This window comes from Phoenix dactylifera, chromosome 8, assembly GCF_009389715.1.
Source record: "Phoenix dactylifera cultivar Barhee BC4 chromosome 8, palm_55x_up_171113_PBpolish2nd_filt_p, whole genome shotgun sequence".
In the NCBI taxonomy this organism is placed as follows: domain Eukaryota; kingdom Viridiplantae; phylum Streptophyta; class Magnoliopsida; order Arecales; family Arecaceae; genus Phoenix; species Phoenix dactylifera.
In genome coordinates this window covers 254,424-273,714 of record NC_052399.1, presented here as the reverse complement: position 1 = coordinate 273,714, position 19,291 = coordinate 254,424, and the positions used below count along the sequence as shown (strand labels likewise).

The 19,291-nt window shown below is 38.9% G+C and overlaps 1 protein-coding gene across 1 annotated transcript; it reads left to right on the top strand.

Moving 5' to 3' along the window:
- Positions 1 to 7,767: 7,767 nt before the first annotated feature.
- On the top strand, positions 7,768 to 15,983 carry LOC103719671. The gene is made up of 3 exons (XM_039128555.1): positions 7,768 to 7,944; positions 14,953 to 15,035; positions 15,591 to 15,983. Exons 1-3 carry the CDS (start codon positions 7,866 to 7,868, stop codon positions 15,624 to 15,626), a joined length of 198 nt encoding a protein of 65 aa, XP_038984483.1. The 5' UTR covers positions 7,768 to 7,865; the 3' UTR covers positions 15,627 to 15,983.
- The last annotated feature ends 3,308 nt before the right edge of the window (positions 15,984 to 19,291 follow it).

Below are 19,291 nucleotides of genomic sequence, written 5' to 3'. Positions count from 1 at the left end.
CTCACGACTACACGCATATAGGTGAATCCTGAAAAAGGGTACGAGCAAGTAGGTACCCTGCCTCATGGGTCTCGGATTCATTAAGAGTAAAAACTCAACCTAACCCTTGCTTTTTATGAGCACTGTTGCCCTAGGGATGGGAAAAACAAATAGTGCTCCTCATTAGTCACCTATCTAGCTTGTTTCTACCCATTGAACCTTTTCAGGTTGGGTTACTACCGTGGTGACTTTACTTATGGGCTTAGCCCCATCCCCCTCGACAACTCTAGAACCACTGTTCTAAACAATCCTTTGGTAAGCTGATCAGCTAGATTACTTTCGGATCTTACAAAATTTAGTGCAATCAAGTTATTCTTTAATTTGTATCTCAATAATTTATGGCGCACTTTCAAGTGCCTATTCATTTTCACATTTGCATTTTCTTGATTGCATTTATCTATAGCAGATCTGCAGTCACAATGAATAGATATAGAAGGTAATGGTGAAGTCTCAATAGGCAAATCTATCAGTAGATCTCTAAGCCACTCGGCTTCAATGCTAGTGGTATCTAGGGCAATCATTTCAGATTCCATGGTGCTCCTAGCCACTACAGTTTGTTTGGTAGACTTTCATGATACAGCTGCACCTCCTAAAAGAAAGACAAAACCAGTGGTGGATTTGGTGTCAACTGTATCACTGATCCAGTTGGCATAACTATAGCCTTCCAGAACAGCAGGATAACCACAATAGTGTAATCCTAGAAATATGGTACCCTTAAGGTACCTGAGAATTCTTTCTAGAGCAGTCCAATGATCATTATTAGGATTGTGAGGATATCTACTTAGTCGGTTCACAGAGTATGCAATATCAGGTCTGGTATAATTTGCAAGAAATCCTAAAGAGCCAATGATCTGGGCATACAAGCTTTGATTGACTGGATCACCTAAGTTCTTCTTTAGATGAAGAGATGGATTATAGGGAGTAGATACAGAATGACAATAAGAGTAGTGAAACTTTTGAAGAATTTTCTCCACATAGTGGCTTTGGGACAAAGTTATTCCATTTTCATTCCTTATGATTTTAGTATTAAGGATTAGGTCTGCTTGTCCTAAATCTTTCATGTCAAATTTTAGAGATAAAAATTGTTTTACTTCATTAATAATTTTTAAGTCTGATCCAAAAATTAGGATATCATCTACATATAAACATAAAATTATAATTTTGTTATTCTTCTTTTTATAATATACACATTCATCTGTGTTATTAATTTTAAATCCATTAGTTAGAATTATTTCATCAAATTTAAGGTGCCATTGTTTGGGGGCTTGTTTTAGACCATAAAGAGATCTAATCAACCTACATACCTTTTTCTCTTGACCTGGGACAATGAAACCTTCGGGTTGGTTCATGTAGATCTCTTCATCTAGGTCCCCATTCAAGAAAGCAGTTTTAACATCCATTTGATGTATAACCAGCTTATGAATGGAAGCCAAGGCAACAAGAATCCTAATAGTAATGATTCTAGCTACAGGGGCATAAACATCAAAGAAGTCAATCCCAGATTTTTGAGTAAAACCTTTGGCTACTAACCTAGCCTTATATTTGTCTACAGTTCCATCTGGCCTAAGTTTCTTCTTAAAGATCCATTTACACCCTATGGGTTTACTTCCTGGGGGTAGGTCTGCCAATTCCCAAGTATGGTTTTGGATTATAGATTGCATTTCATTATCTATTGCTTCTTTCCAGAAGGGGGCATCTAGAGATTTCAAGGCATCCTCTAAAGAAGTAGGAGAGTCTTCTATTAGGAATGTGTAGTAGTCTTCTCCAAAGTTCTTTTCAACTCTAGTTCTTTTACTTCTTCTAGGTTCAGTTTCTTCTTCTTCTTCTCTAAATCTGGTTCTGCTAGAACTAGTCCCTAAGTTATTATTGGTATTTATTTGATCATTTATCCTTGTTTTAAAAGGAAATATACTTTCAAAGTAGATTGCATCTCTTGCTTCCATTATAGTGTTGTTATTAATTTCATTTATTTGAGAGTTAAACACTAAAAATCTATTAGCATTACTCTCAATTGCATATCCTATAAATATTGCATCTATTGTTTTGGGTCCAATTTTCTTTCTTTTATTTTCTGGAATTTTTACTTTAACTAAGCACCCCCACACTTTTAAATATTTTAAGTTAGGTTTTCTATGTTTCCAGATTTCATATGGAGTTTTATCATTATGTTTGAATGGAATTCTATTCAAGATATAAGATGCAGTTACTAGTGCTTCCCCCCAAAGATTTTCTGGTGCACCTGAACTAATTAACATAGAGTTAACCATATCCATTAAGGTTCTATTCTTTCTCTCAGCTACTCCATTAGATTGGGGTGAATAAGGAGCTGTCACTTCATGAATTATCCCATGTTCTTCACAGAACTGGGTCAGCTCAAAAGAGGTATATTCACCTCCTCTATCAGACCTTAAGATTTTAATCTTTTTATCTAGTTGGTTTTCAGCCTCTGCTTTATAGACTTTGAATTTATTTAAGACCTCAGTTTTAGCTTTGATAAGATAGAGGTGACAGTATCTAGAAAGGTCATCTATGAAAGTTACAAAATATTTGTTTCCACCCCTTGAGGTTCTCCCTGAGTCACATACATCACTATGTATGAGTTCAAGGAGATCAGAATCTCTACTTACAGAGTGAAAGGGTTTTTTAGGTAATTTGGCCTCTACACATATCTCACATTTATCATTATTCTTAATTTCTGATTTTGGGATTAAATTCAAGTGCATTAATCTTTTAATTGAACTATAGTTTACATGTCCCAGCCTACTATGCCAGACAACAGGAGAGTCAATATGAAGAACAATAGAATTTTCATTCATAGATGGAATAATTACATTGAGTTTAAACAATCCATCACAAAGAAAATCTTTTCCGATGAAAGAGACACCATGGGTTACAACAACTTTATTTGATTCAAAAACAATTCGGTATCCTTGCTGGACAAGCAAGGATCCACTAACTAGATTTCTACGGATGTCTGGAACGTGGTGCACGCCTTGCAGAGTAAGGATCTTCCCAGAGGTAAGTGTCAGATCCACTCGTCCCGCTCCAAGCACGCGCGCCACAGCATTATTACCCATGGTCACAGTTCCTCTATATGAGATCTGATAAGATGAAAACCAGGAGCAATCAGAACAAACATGTATACTAGCTCCGGTATCAATCCACCAGTCAAGTGCTAATTGTGTCATGTTAACTTCAGGTATGAAGGAAACAGACCTGATAGCAGTCTCAAAGGAGTTAGTCCCACAGGTCACTATGTTGGCCTGGGCACCAGAAGTGGTAGGATCCTTACTTCTAGGTTGACAAGGAGTAGTGATCTTGTAGAAGCATTGGTTGGCCATATGGTTGGTCCGACCACAGACAAAACAGCAACGAACAGATTCTCCTTCTTTCTCTTTCTTCTGGTTCTGAGAGAAGTTGGATTTTCTGTTGTTGGGCTGAAATGAGTTCCTATGGTTGAATGATTTCTTCTTAAAGGACTTGTTGTGGTTGGGACGGAAAAAAACGATTATGATTTTTGGATTTGGGCTTGGATTCAACATTGTTGACTTTGGGCAAAGGATTGGAGGAGTGAGATTTTTCTCTAAGGCGATGTTGTTCTTCAATTCTAATAGAATTTAGGACTTGGGTTAGAAACAGATCACCTTGGGTGTGGCTCAAAGTCTTGGCAAAGTCTGACCAGGTAGAGGAAAGTTTGTCTATAATACAGGCAACTTGGAAAGACTCATCTAAGTGGGTTCCATTTGTCTGGAGTTGAAGAATCAATATTTCATATTCATGGATTTGATCATTCATAGATTTGGAATCAACAAATTTAAACTTGCTAAAGTCAGAAGCTTTGAATCTCTTTACCCCGGCATCATCAAGTCCATATTTATTTTCTAAGGTATCCCAGAGATCTTTGGCACTCTTAGCTATATAATAAATATCATAAAGCCTATCAGAAAGGGCTCCTAGAATTCTATGAAGACAGTGGTAGTTGGTTTCTTCTGGAGTCCTAGTGGAGGATGCATCATCAGAAGGAGCAAGGTTTGGGTTGTTGCGAGTAGAAGGTCGTGAAGCAGATGGGTTAGACCCACCAATGGCGGAGATCAAGCCTAAGGTGGTGAGCCAGAACCGCATTTGATTCTGCCACCTTCTAAAGTTTTGACCATCAAATTTTTCAGGTTTAGCACTAAGATTTTCAGATGCGTGGGAAGGCATTATTTTGTAGCTTAACACAATTTTGACACCTGTGGAAATGAGAAGGTTTATGTCAAATTATTGCACTGATATTTAAATTGAACTTTAGATGTCTAATTGAAAAATCCAAAGAATAACAGCCAGATCAGCTCCAGATCGGTGGTGGAGCACTTGGCTCACTTAAGTACCAGCCTTTCTTAGGCACGTATGCCTTTTTGACAAGCTTTTCTTAGACACCGTTATTCAATAGATAATTTCACTAGATATCGTTCAATTTTATCCTAAGTGCAATATTAAGCTAGCTCCTATGAATTAACCAATTTCCGAATTTCCGTTTGAATGGAATCTGGAAATTACTCCGTAAGAAGTCCAAATGGAGGTATTAATAAACCTCTTGGAGGTTAAGCAATCTAATATTTTGCTTGAAAAATTAAGTATTAAAGTAAAGCTAGCATAAATGTGTAACAGCTAAAATAGAACAATTTATAATTATGCAGCAAAATATTTAATAAATATTGCAATCTAAAATCTAGTGCTAACCGTACATAAACTTTTCTGGATTGTTAGCCTAGATGCACAAATATAATTAAATATTTCTAATATTCAAAAACAATAAATAAGAAGAATAAACTAGCAAATAACTAACTTGACAATATAATAATAAAATGAAGAAAGAGAGAGAAGATGGCCTGTGGATCGAAGCACGCTGATGCGCCGTCCCAGGAAAGTTTATGCCCCCCACGCACGGGTCTGCTGGCACAGATCTCCTAGAGATACGACGACCCAATACAGAACCACGTCTTCCCCGTCAGTGCGCCTCCAGGGAAGAAAGAAGAGCACGTTCACGCTTGCAGATAGCTCAAAAGAAACTTAGAAAAATTATGAGGAGAAGAAAAATTTTCTTTATTTCTTTTCTCCCCAATGATCCCTAGAGCCTTTTTTTTTATCTAGACTCTTGGAATAGGGAGAAGAGAAAATTTTAATTGTCCTTTGAAATGATCCCTAGAGCCCTTTATATAGGCTCAGGCACGTCAAAAGAAGAAGATTCCCCTCCCGCGGATTGATGACGTGTCTTCTTATGCTCCTTTGATTCTTCGGCTTATTGCATCTTGGCCGTTCATGCTTCCTTCCTTCTTCGAGGGGCCTTTCCATGTTTGCTCCTGCGCTGGATACATGACACTTGTCATGGTTTGCTTTCATTAGAAATTCTTCCATGTTTGCTCCCTTGCTTGTGCACGGATGCTTGTCACTTGGCCGTTAACCAATTTTGGTTTTCAAATTTTAAATTATTTGATTTAATTCAACAAAAAGGATATAGGTTTTCCTTCTTTTCTTTAGAAAAATTTATACTTTATATCATAAATATTTTTTTTGTATATTTAAAATGATTTTAGAGGTATTTCAATCCAAAAATAAACTTAATGCCCATCATGTACTAAATTCAACCTTCAAGCAAAAGCCATCCGAGATGTGATATCCCCGTAAAGGCAAAACGAAAGAAATATCAAACCTCTCTACTATTTTAATAAAAACTTTTTGGATTAAAATTGATTCTATTTCGACTCCATTTTGGTATACTTGCAAAAATACTTCTTGAGGGAGACTCCCTTGATGTCATTGAGACATAGATTTTGTAACGTAAATTGTAGATTTCATGTGCTATATATTTATTGATGCAGGCAAGCTCCTCAATGCTTCATTTACTTTTCACCAAAAAAAAAAATAAATTATTAACTAGAATCCTTTATCTTTTTCATGTCTAAGCATAGTTTTAATAATAATAAAATCATGCGACTCATATCTCCAAACAAGAAAGGAGGAAAGCATAGCATGGATTCTAAACTTGCAAGTTTCAAGCACATGAACAAGCATGTATCTCATATGAGTTGCAGTGCTTTCGCATGTATTGCATGTGCTAAGAACTAGTCTACTGTAACACGAGAAAACTTTGACCTAACAATTTTCAATACTTTCTTCCTAAAATCAAGGTTTATCCTGGACCCATCATAAAAATGATTGCTTCTATAGGAAAAAGTTGTGAAGTGATTTTGAGATATTAAGGATGAGCTTGGATGAACAGATATGATATCCACAAGATATCTAGTATATCGATTGGAAGCACATCTTATACTGTACTTGCACCCAACTATCCATGTGATTGTAGTTTGTAACTGCATCCGCAATGATTGCACTTTCCTTGTGGTATCATAATCCATCCATGCTATTCAAAGGTTCTCAAGTTATGGTTTACACTAACGAGCTGGAAACACAATACAGAACTAGGAACCAAGCGATTCATATTAAATGAAGCACCTTATCCTTTAAGTCTGCAACTAAAATTCTTCCTTAACAAATGTCTTGTTCCTTGCCTTGCTCACCTCTTCAACATGTGCTCTTACTTCAACATAGGAATCAGGAACATCTTAAGCAAGCTGCGCATGCATACGTGTAACACATGTGGGCACTTGCTGGATTTTTTATTGCAAAGTTTGGCAGAAATTTGTACTCCATTTGAATCGTAAAACTACAGGAAAAAAAAAGTCATCTGCCTATTCTTATAAGCATCAAGGTAGACTCGAGATCCCTCCCCCATTTTTTTTTTTTTTGGTAAACCGGATACATTATACAATTCTAGTATGGATTCTTTAAAAAAAGTCGGAAAGGAGGAGCAGGTGATGGAGGGAGAATGGTAAAGTTTCATAGCCATTGACAAACGATGCAACCCAATCAACAACCCAATTTATCTCACGATATACATGGATGATCTGAGTAGCCACATATTCTCTCAATAGGTTGCAGATGTCCTGCAACAATGAGTACTCGTCTCCAGCCCTAGCATGCCCCTAGATCCACTCAATCATAGTCGCTGGGCCCACAAATTCTCTTTCACCATCCATCATTCTTGAGAACCATTTCCATTAAGTGTAACACCTGAATAATACTTTTTCCTTTAGACATGACTACAAGTGGTAAATACCTAAATACCTTTTTCTTCTCCAAAGCAAACATGAACTGCAGATTGAGCCCCTTAATAGAGACTTTTTTATGTGCATGTTTAAGGGATTGTGTGAATTGGGTTTTGCTTCGCTGCTGCTTGCGCTCGCTTGCTTAGCAACCAAAGATTTTAGATTCTGAGTAGAACGGTGTATTTTCCAGAATTTAGTTTTGAATATTTACAATACAGGTGGATCTGTGCCAAGTCGAAGACAGCCCGAGTCTGATCCCATTTCTTAATGCCAAAGCCCAAGTTCTGTGCAACTTGAGTTCATCTTCACCAGTTCAAGTGTCGTCAGATTCGAAATGATCAGGACTAGATCTGGAGACCCATGCTTGCTTTCAGCACAATTCTTGTCTCTGGGATTTTCTATTTCTTAAACACAATAACTATAAAATAATGTGTACTTCTAAGAAAATGGTAGCTTAAATAGGCCCATCACAGTAGGCCCAACCCGGTCCATTGGTAAGCGTTTGGACTCCGTGGAATCACCAGGCCTAAATGGGCCTTCTTGATCCGGACTCTGGACTCATTTTATCTGCCACGTTGAGCGGAACAATCGCACTGCGAGCTCTTAAAAGGGAGCGAGACGGAGAAGAAGCAAGGGCCGAAGGCGATCGCGGAGCGATCGAGTGAGTGAGAAAGAGCGATGGCGGTGATGGAGAAGCTCAAGATATTCGTGGTCCAAGAACACGTTGTCTCGGCCTCCTGCCTCATCGCGGGAGTTGGTACTATTCTTCTTTGTTCAATTTATTCCTCCAAAACCCTAACATCGTTCTGTTCTCTTCGATCTATCCTTCATAGTATTTAAATAACCACCCTAGAATAAACCAAAAGGATACCGTCACTTAATCTGATTTATTTGAATTATTAGTGATTGTTAGTTCCAGTACACTATGTATGCACGTACATTTGATCTAGCTTGTTAAAATCTAAAGAAGATTGTAATGGAAAAGAGGAGGAAGAGAGAAAGAGTAGAGACTAAGATATAATGTGGTTCGACTGTAGTAAGCCTACGTCCACAGCAGAAATCCCTCACACCATTTATTTTTTTATTCTTATCAGGGCTATAGCTCTCCTCTCTCTTATAGGCAAAAGTAGGAGAAGAGGGAGAAGGAACGGCTCCCATAAATCAAGGAAACAGTTTCTATTCTTTTGCCAAAGTAAAAGGAAAAATAATTCCATTGATTACAATCACCAAAATCACTAGACACCAAATAGCTAAATCACCAAAAATAGATCCATGCGTCACGCGTCCGCCCAATCAGGGATATCGTCCAATACCCCCCCTCAAGTTGGAGCAGGTTGTTGGACAGAGGAAAATATGTCAGACATGCCCAATTTGCAGATGATATTTAAGAATCTGTCGTGGCCAAGCGCTTTAATAAATACATCCGCTAGTTGACTTTTAGTAGGCAAATATGATGGTTTGATGAGACCAGCGTAGAGCTTTTCACGGACAAAATGACAGTCCAATTCGATGTGTTTCGTTCTTTCGTGGAAAACTGGGTTGGAAGCGATATGCAATGCAGATTGATTATCACAATGAATAGTGATAGGCTCATGATGAGGAATCCGAAGATCTGTGAGGAGGGACTTAAGCCAAGTGAGCTTACAGCAAAGAAGAGCCATAGAGCGGTATTCAGCTTCACAGGAGGATCTGGCAACTGTTGTTTGTTTTTTTGTTTTCCATGAAAATGGTGAGGAACCAAACATGGTAATATATATAGCCACTAGTAGATTGCCTAGTCATTGGACAACTAGCCCAATCAGAGTCACAATAGCCAGTGATATGAAGAGAGCGAGTAGATGGAAATAAAATACCCTTGCTAGGAAATCCTTTGAGATATCGAAGAAGCTGGAGAGCAGCACTGTAGTGTGGCTGAAGCGGACGATGCATAAACTGACTGAGTATGTGAACTGAATAAGTAATGTCAGGTCGAGTAATTGTCAGGTAGATGAGTCGGCCAACAAGACGACGATAAAGAGATGGATCTGACATAGGCGTGCCATCAGTGTCGGAAAGCTTCAAGTTCTGCTCCATGGAAAAGTCGATGGGATGAGTGCCAAGCATGCCGACATCATCTAATAGGTCAAGTATATATTTTCACTGGTTGAGAAATATGCCTTTGGCGGAGCGGGCAACTTCAATGCCGAGAAAATATTTTAGAGTGCCCAAGTCTTTCATGTGAAAGCGAGTCTTGAAAAATTGCTTCAGAAGAGTAATGGCTTGCGCATCGTCACCGGTGACAACAATATTGTCCACATAAACCAAAACATGGACACAACCATTCTTAGAAAATTTGCTGAAAAGAGAATAGTCAGCTTTGGAATGAAGAAAACCAAAAGCAGATAATGCAGCCGAGAGTTTGGAAAACCAATTCCGAGAAGCCTGCTTTAAGCTATAGAGTGATTTGTTTAACTTGCAAACCAAAGTGGGATGAATGGTGGAGAGACCACGCGGTAGTTGCATGTAGACCTCTTCCTCTAAATCGCCATGAAGGAAGGCATTGTGCACATCCAATTGGTATAGCGGCCAGTGCTTAATGGAAGCAAGAGCTAAAAGACAGCGAACAGTGATGAGTTTGGCAACAGGTGCGAACGTTTCATGATAGTCCAGACCCTCCAATTAAGTTTGACCTTTAGCAACAACTCACGCTTTATAGCGTTCGACAGAACCATCTGGCTTATATTTGGTCTTGTAAACCCATTTGCATCCGATGGCATGCTTGCCAGGAGGAAGGATGGTTAAACGCCAAGTGTTATTGTCAGCCAATGCTTTAAGTTCAATATCCATGGCAGCCCGCCAATGTGAGTGTTTGTTGGCCTGAGTGAAGGTAGTAGGTGTGATAGAGGATGTGAGAGCAGCCACAAATGCTCGGTGAGGAGGTGAGAGTCGAGAATAAGAGAGACAATGAGAAAGTGGGTGAGCAGTAGAGGAAGAGGAGGAGTTGGGTTTCCTAGCAATGGAGTATTCGAAATCCTGGAGGTAAACAGGGGTTTTGGATAGGCGAGTAGACTGGCGAGTTAGGAGAGAGGGAGGTGCTGTGGTTTCATCCTGGGATGGGGTGGATGTGGGTTCAGCCAGAGGAAAAGAATTGTCTTGAGTTGTAATAGGGTCTGAAATAGAATCAGTAATAGTGGGTGTTGAAGGCACTGGCAAATCAGAAACATCAGGAATGGGACGTGGCATGACAGAGGAATGCTCAGGTGCAAGAGTCTGAAAAGGAAAAATGTGTTCGTGAAAAACATCACGACTGACATATATGTTTTTTGACTCTAAGTCATAAATACGGTATCCCTTTTGCCCGAGAGGATAACCAATAAAGATGCCAGGCCGGGATCGAGTATCAAACTTATAAGAGATTTGGAAATTTCGACCATAACAAAGACAGTCGAAGACACGCAAATGACTGTAGGAGGGGGGCGAGCCAAAAAGAATCTCATAGGGGCTTTTCCCAGATAATAGAGGAGTAGGGATTTTGTTTATCAGATATGTGGCAGTAAGGATGCAATTGCCCCAGAAAGAAAGAGGTAGATGGGCTTGAAAACGAAGTGCCCGTGCCACCTCAAGTATGTGGCGATGCTTGCATTCTACAACACCATTTTGTTGGCTAGTGTGAACACAAGTGCGTTGGTGGACAAGCCCATATTTCTTAAAAAATTGTTGAAAGTCATTGGCGAGAAATTTTTGGCCATTATCAGTGCGAAGGGTTTGAACACAAGTATGAAATTGTGTTTTGACAAAGAAAAGAAAGTGGCGGAGAAGATATTGAGTTTTAGATTTATGACACATTAAAAATACCCATGTAGCACGAGAAAAATCATCAACAATGGTTAAAAAATAATGTGCACCTGAGAGGGAAGCGGTTTGATAACCACCCCAAATATCACAATAAAGTAAACTAAAAACATGAGTAGTAGAAATATAACTAGAAGGAAAAGGTAATCTAGTTTGTTTGGCTAAAGGATAAATATCGCAAATACAATTCTTAGAAAAAGAAATATCAGGAATAGATTTAGACAAAAGCCGTAGACACTGAAAAGAAGGGTGTCCGAGACGCCAATGCCAACGGTCGAAGGTGCTGGGCGGTGTGGGAGAAGCAAGATGTGCAAATCCAGGATATAAAGTCCTCCATGTAGTCTACCCACTCCAATCGTTCTCTTCGATTGAAGGTTCTGAATATGACAATGATCAGGATGAAAAATTGCAAGGCAAGAAAAAGTATGTGTGAGATGAGAAATAGAAAGTAAATTTAGATTAAAGGAAGGGATATAAAGAACATCATCTAGGCGAAGCCCATTAGGCAAAATAATAGTTCCTGTAAAAGAGATATTTGCAGTCTGACCATTTGGTAAAGTGACAGGAGCAATAGTAGATTGTGGTGTTAGCGTGACAAAGGAGGACTTGGAGTAAGCCATGTGGTGTGTAGCCCCTGTATCAATAATCCAATATGAAGAATTTGAAGCAGAGAGACAAGAGATATTACCAGAAACATTGGCTGCTGGGTTAGATGAAGTAGTAGGAGCCATGGTAGTGAGAAGGGCCATTAACTGTTGATACTGATCTGGAGTGAAGGGCTCCCCATGAGCGTGGCCTTTAGTGGTTGTGTCCAAAAAAGCAGAAGCTTGCTGGCTGCGCTGATTGGAAGGAGACGATTTGTTCCTCCCTTGCTGTCGATGCCCATTATTTTTATTGGAAAATCCATGGAGAAGAAAACATCGATCAATCGTATGATTGGTCCTCTTGCAATGATCACAATACAAGGTACGTTTTTGTGAAATAGGAGGACGACTAACAGAAAGTGCAGCAGCATCAGTAGAAGAAGTAACCAAATGCAACCATTCCTCCTGAAGTAACAGGGAATATGCACGGCTAACAGTGGGAAGAGGATCTATCAAGAGGATCTGACTACATATGGCATTGTAGCTTTCATTTAAGCCCATAAGAAATTGCATCACCATTTCTCGTTGTTGAATAGCTGAGTTCCTTCGAGGAACCGCAGGTGCAAGATGGAATAGTGCTATAGGAAGATAGTTCATCCCATAATGCCTTTAGGCCAGTAAAATAAGTAGCAATGGGAGAAGTACCTTGTTGATGAGTAGCGATAGCCCGAGAGAGTTGGAATATACGAGGAGCGTTTTGTTGGGAGAAACGGTTCTTGAGTTCACTCCATACCTCGCTGGCTTTCTCACATACATCATGCTATTGGCGATGTCATGATGCACCGAATTTAGGATCCAGGAGTATACCATTCGGTTGCATTGCTCCCACTGTGAGGCTTTAGCATTGGATGAATCAGGCTTCCTGATGGTTCCATCGACGAAACCAAATTTGTTTTTGGCCATGAGGGCCATGCGCATGGCCTGGCACCAGGTAGCATAGTTGTCTCCGGTGAGACTCTGAGTGACGAGAAAAATACCAGGATTGTCAGAAGGATAGAGAACATAAGCCGAATCAGAACTCGCGGTGACACCGCTAGAAACCGAGTTGGTGTTGCTGTTGGAATCCGCCATGATACTAGATGGGTGTGATATCAATGCTCTAGTAATGTGGTTCAGCTGTAGTAAGCCTACGTCCACAGTAGAAATCCCTCACACCATTTATTTTTTTATTCTTATCAAGGCTATAGCTCTTCTCTCTCTTATAGGCAAAAGTAGGAGAAGAGGGAGAAGGAACGGCTCCCATAAATCAAGGAAACAGTTCCTATTATGTTGCCAAAGTAAAAGGAAAAACAATTCTATTGACTACAATCACCAAAATCACTAGACACCAAAAAGGTAAATCACCAAAAATAGATCCATGTGTCACGCGTCCGCCCAATCAAAGATATCGTCCAATATAGCTTTAATTAGATCTCTCTAGTCCTCATGCAAATTCTGACGGTTCGAGCTATTCCATCTAGATTGCATTCTGGTAGTGCTAAAATGGACGTATGAAAGAGAAAAGAAAAGTTCGAAAATTTACGAACATATTGAATTTGGGGATTATTGCCTTTCCAAGGTGGCGTTTTGGCGCTTTCAAACCTTTCAAACCTCGAGAAGGTTTCTGCTTTGTGGAGGCTAAGTCTATTTTAGAACTTAATCATACGCTGATTAGCACAGGTAATTAACAATATGTTGTGGCGTTTGGAGATTGATTTCCTGCTGAACGGCGGAAAATTGAATTATATGATGAATAGAGTTGCAAAGATGTGTTCTTTAATTGAAATATGTGCTATCTTGTTGGTAATGGCTTCCCAGTTCTTGGAACAGGCTATGCTGCCTTTAGGCTCCAACTACGTATTGCTGTGTTAAACTATTTAATTTTGCGACAAATAAGATTCTCAAGAAGTTGGCATTGTGGAAATCTTCGGAGGTCCGATGTGAGACAGAATAAGCTGAACAATTGTCAGGATCAACATGAATTCATGATAATGTAACAAAAGCAGGCTTGGAGCGGATCCTTTCTGTAACTCGATTAGTAAAGAGTCGAGGCCCTTGAACCTTAAAGTATTTAGCTCAACATCATCATTCTTAATTGTACGCCCCATTGAGGATGTTGCCTGTAGCAAAATCTGTATCAATGATGCCAAAAATTATCATGTTCGAGGAGGATGGACCGACCATTTATCACTCTGTAACTGTTTGTTGGTTCTCATTTCTGGCGTTGAGCTTGTGTTTAAAGATCATTTTCAAGAGAAACAGATCTTTTCCCTCTGTTTAGCGATATAAGAAGGTCCTGACCAGTTAGATTATCTTGATGAAAGGGAACTTTGTATAACAATACCGTGGGCATTTTCTAGATGATTAGGTTCAGCATGAGCAAATGGATCATTCAGAATGGAGTAAAGTGCATTGAGGGTGTGCAAATGACTAAAGTTATATAGAATTTATCACCAGATCGTGGTATGTATAAACCAGATGTGTCAAAATAATGGACTAGAACCTCCCTGGATCTGATTCTGTACCCTTTTTTGCATATCAGATATATGAAATCAAGGTTTCATAGCGGATTTAGATATCTTTTTGCAAAAGAAAAAGGTATCTGCTCTTGCTTGAATAGTTTAAACTAGTCTCTTGTCTCATACTTGCTGTTAGCATATAATTACTCTTCATGCTAAAAACATCTATAGATCTTCTAATCATTTACTGGTTCTGTCATATGATCTAAGTGATAAAGTTTGCTGCCCTAATTTTGTTTTTGATGAAGATTGCTGAGTATGTAACCTAGAAACTCTTCTTTTCTCCACCGCTGTTTGTGCTTGCAATATTTTGTCTTAGTAAAATCAAGCTGTGCTCTCTTCCAAAATCTTTACTTTCTCTGAATCTATTTTTGAATGAATTTATCACATATATATCTTTTCATGTGCTTCTCCAACATCAGGTATGATGTTGACTTTTATGGTGATTATCAATTATTTATTCAGGATTTGCATTAACATGAATTACCATTGGATCAGAAACCATGTACAGAGTACTGTATCGCATTAGACGTGGACCATTTGGTATCCTTGGAACAGTGTTTTGTTACCTAATCAAGTTGCCTATCCTTTACCTTTGATGTTTAATTGTGGAACAAAAGTTAGCATTCCTTATCATAGATTAGAGGCAATTTTTACCTAATTTTATGCTGTATACCTCATTCTATTCATTCAAAATTTCTGAATCACTTTATTTTGTTATCAATTAGTATGAATAAAGTAGGATTCCTCTCTAGTGAATTTCAAGTATGTTGGTTTCTTGTGCAATATCAGGTCTCTTCCTTCCAGCTGTGGTCAGGCCTACATTGGATTCCTTCGAGACGGCCAAGCAAGTTCCACAACCTGCTTTAAGTGACGTATGTATATGTTGCACCTTTATCATTCTTCATTTTATCCTGGTTGATTTGAGTTGAGACACATCTCCAACTAAAGAAGGCCCATTTTCATTTCAGCTCTTGTTCATCTCCAATTATCCACTGCTTTTGATTGCAAATGTGATTCACGCTAACTTTGAAAATGAAGTTATGAATTTCTTATGTAACAGAATGTGTTCGTACTAATTAAAAGAATGAAAAGGATGTATCAGATTATGTGGTGATAGTTCAAATACCAATGTCCAGTAAAGCATGCAACTTTAGCAAGAAATGGTGCAGAACTTAATGTGGGTTAGCTTCAAATGCAATTTTTTGATGAGCATTTAGATTGAGAAATTTGTGTAAATTATAAAATTAGGTGATGTTACTTCGTCTATCTTTATATGAAAGGGTTTTAGAATGTGATTTGACCTTCAGAGGTCACTGATGCTCTGGTAATTTTTGCTGCGGAAGAGCTGGTGAAAGTGTTAGTAGGATCTTTTTTTGAGCTAAGTGTTACTATATGATGATGTTATTCTGTATTGCCTTTGATTGCAGGTGGTTGCAGGTGTGACCGGCAAAAAAGGGAAGTGATCTGGATTTATTATGGTGTACAAATGTGGCCCCATTTTTCTGTCTTTTTATTTTTTGTTTAATCTATGTGACATTTTGATGACTGCTGTGATGTGCTTCTGTTTTTCTGATATTTTCATAACATTGGGAATTAGGTGCGGAATCTATCTGTTTTTGTTAATGGGTTATTGGTCTGCATTGCAACGAAATTCCAGGTGTCGAGCTGGAAAGGACCTGTTTAAATAAAAGAAGAATTTGACAGAACATCGAGAAAATTTTGTTTCAGTACTATTTATACAGCCATTGAAGATTGAATGCAGGTTAACTCTGCTGCCAAGTAAAATTTTAACATTTAATACAGATTGATCTTCAGGATTCTGGTGGAGCTGCTTTATGTTCCAGTGCACCCTTCAAGAAGCGCAATGAGATTCTTCCTATATGTATTTTGAAGTTGATCGGTATTATAACAAGGTCAAGTGGAAAACTTTACTGTCCTTTTTATTTGTTAATGGTGGAATTTGCTTGCCTACGATAAAGATGATGTTAACTTCTTTCCCCCCAGACCTCTTGATTCATGAGGTTTTCAGGTGCAACTGTGGATGTTAACGCCCTTCTTCTTCCAAGGGTTCTCAATTTGAAGTGATAAGATGGCTCTAGTAATACTTTGATTTTGATAGATTCCAGATTGCGCCCTTTGATGATGGGTTGGCAGCAATATTTGAGAGACGTACTTCAGAATCATCTCTCAATATTTGCCAATTTGTAGAGGAATATTTCAGAAACAACTCTGTTGATCCGGGAACGGTCTCTTAAATTGGTGGAGCGCAACTTTTTAATGTATTTGTTTTCAGAAATAGAGAAGGAAAGCTTGCCAATACTACAATTATCCAAGTCTAATGTTTTTTTTAAACAATGCACCATCCAAGAATCGAATCTAAGACATGGAGGCAGTGTTATCCTTTGGGCAAGTCCCTGTTCATGCAGCTATTTGCTGCAGGTGAATCATGTTAATATCATATAATTTAATTATTATTAATTTATTTTTAATTAAAAAAAAGAAAAGTATGGGTCTATTCAGTGTCTTTATTATTTTCTGTTTTTTTTTACAAATTAATGAAATACCACGTGAAGATCTGTATTGGAGATCGTAGCACTTGCACAAAACTTATTTTTACCCTTATTTTTTTTTTTTTTGAAGCATTAAATCGTTGTTACCATAAATAAGATCTATAGACTTCATAAATAATTTTAAATAAAAAAATTTTGTAAAGACTAAAATGGTCTCATGATACATGATGTACAGTCTAGTTCCTTTGATTTATTGAATTTTGAAAAACGGAACAGAAAACCTTAGGGTACCAAACCGGCCTCAATGAGTGGCCATTACCAGGTTTGGGATGGAACCTCCGTTTTCTACATGCATGACCACAATAAATCATCTACCAGGAGAATTAATTACCCATCACCAAACCCGATGAGTGACCTAATACCAATTAATAATAATTAATTAATCCATTAACTGGCCTCTGAAGCCCAAGACCTCGTAACCCCTACTTTCCTCCTCCCATCCCTCCCCAACACCACGCTTGATCACGTCCCCTCATAAATTCACCCATATTTGCACCCTACCGCTGGTAAGAGGAGACATTACGTGGGACCCGAGAAGAGTATCAACGGAAGAACGTCGGCATTAGAGTTCTGGAAGGTGGATTTATTAATAAAGGCTATTCATTCCTTAATTTGTCACACTCGCGTAGCCAATCCGTGCTCATAAAAATCTCCCTCCCATAAGCGTCCTTTCCAAAGATAGGCACGATTCATAGTATCTGAGAGCAGAGAGAGAGAGAGAGAGAGAGAGAGAGGAATGAAATATCCTGGCTTAATCAATAGAATTTAGTGAATATGCAATGCATGGAAACGTTTTATGTAACTACATGACAATGTGAATATTATTTATTACGCCGCAGAAGAACAAAGACATCTCTATTGGATTAATTTCATCATAATTCATTCAATGCACGTATACATTAACCCTCGGTTATGGTATAAATTCTCCCAGGACGCAATGGAGAAAAGGCGCCAAGCGTAACTCCCCTCTCCTCACTCTAGTGCTATTGTGCGCATTCATACGTGGGTGCCCTCGTTATCTTCAACCTCACGAACTTGCTGCTAGTCTCTCCCTCTCTTCTCCACTCCTAAACTCTTCTCTTCTCATCTCGTTCTACTCATATTCTACACTAATTTTTGTTTGCAGAGCAGTGTAAGGCTTACTACCATCCGTTCCTCTCTTGGCATGGACTTTAACCTTATGAACAGTCTCATGGTAGTGGAGGAAAAGGACTCGTTTGATTGGGCTCTCTTAGGAGATCCCTTCCCAGATGTCCCACTCCTAAGGTGACACACAAAGAGAGAGAGAGAGAGAGAGAGAGAGAGAGAGAGAGAGAGAGAGAGAGAGAGGTTTGTGTGTTTTTGCTGGTCTTTGAGTATACTTTTTTTTTGATTTGCAGTGAGAAGGATGCTCTGGTGCCATATCCTGAGAGCCTGGATCAAAATTATAATGACCTGCATGGCTCTTGCCCATTTTCAGATAATTTAGCGGCTCTAGTTCCATATCAACAATATTCCCCGCCACCTTTCGATAAGTTGGCCTGGGACGACAACAAGAAGTTCGCACCACACTACGGAGATGCTGTCAGTGATATTGTAACGCCACTGACCATCGTCACCAGGTCCAATGATGTTTACGATGGTCAAAACAATTACAGTGATCCATTTGAAGTATTCAGAGTAGGTTATGTTGAAGAGAAAAGCACTGAGAGGAGCACAAATGGGCGGCCGAGGGTGACCGACATTGGCCTCGACGAGATTAAAAACTATTTCTACATGCCCATAACCCGAGCTGCGAAAGAGATGAACGTGGGGTTAACCCTCCTGAAGAAGAGATGCAGGGAGCTTGGGATCCCTAGATGGCCTCACAGGAAGATGAAAAGCCTCAGATCTCTCATCCATAACGTTCAGGTATAAGCGATTTGCTGATTTTATATATCCTGTTACTGTTAAAGTGTGCCAATAGTTCGAAAATTGTTGATAAAAAAAAATGAATGCTAATTCCATGGCACTCGGACTTCATCTTTGGATGATGTGTTACGGTTTTGTAGGAGTTGGGAAATGGTGCAAGCGGGGAGAGCATAAGGAGGGAGCTGGAGACATTGGAGGAGCACAGGAGGCTGATAGAAGAGAACCCTCAGGTAGAATTGACTGAAAGAACAAAGAAACTAAGGCAGGCTTGTTTCAAGGCTCATTTCAAGAAGAGGAAGGCACTTCGAAAGCCCTGCTTCGACATCCGCAACAAGTATTATGCTTAATTCATTATAATCTGTATTTAATATCTTATTATATATATGCCGTCGTGGGTGCGTCCACGAAATTTTGATTACTAAATCAAACTTTGATATATTGAAACTAATTTGATTTGCATTTTACTACATTGCGGCCTAATTCTTAGAGGAGGACAAATTAATCTTTTAAGGAACTGGATGACATGCCAAATATCATCTAGAATTATCTTAAAGATTTGGCCAGCTAGGAGGAATGCAACTCCTGGAACCGGTGCATGGATTTGGTGACAAATAGTTTCGAAGACTAATATCGCACTTGGCATCTTACATTTATCAGTTGGAATATCG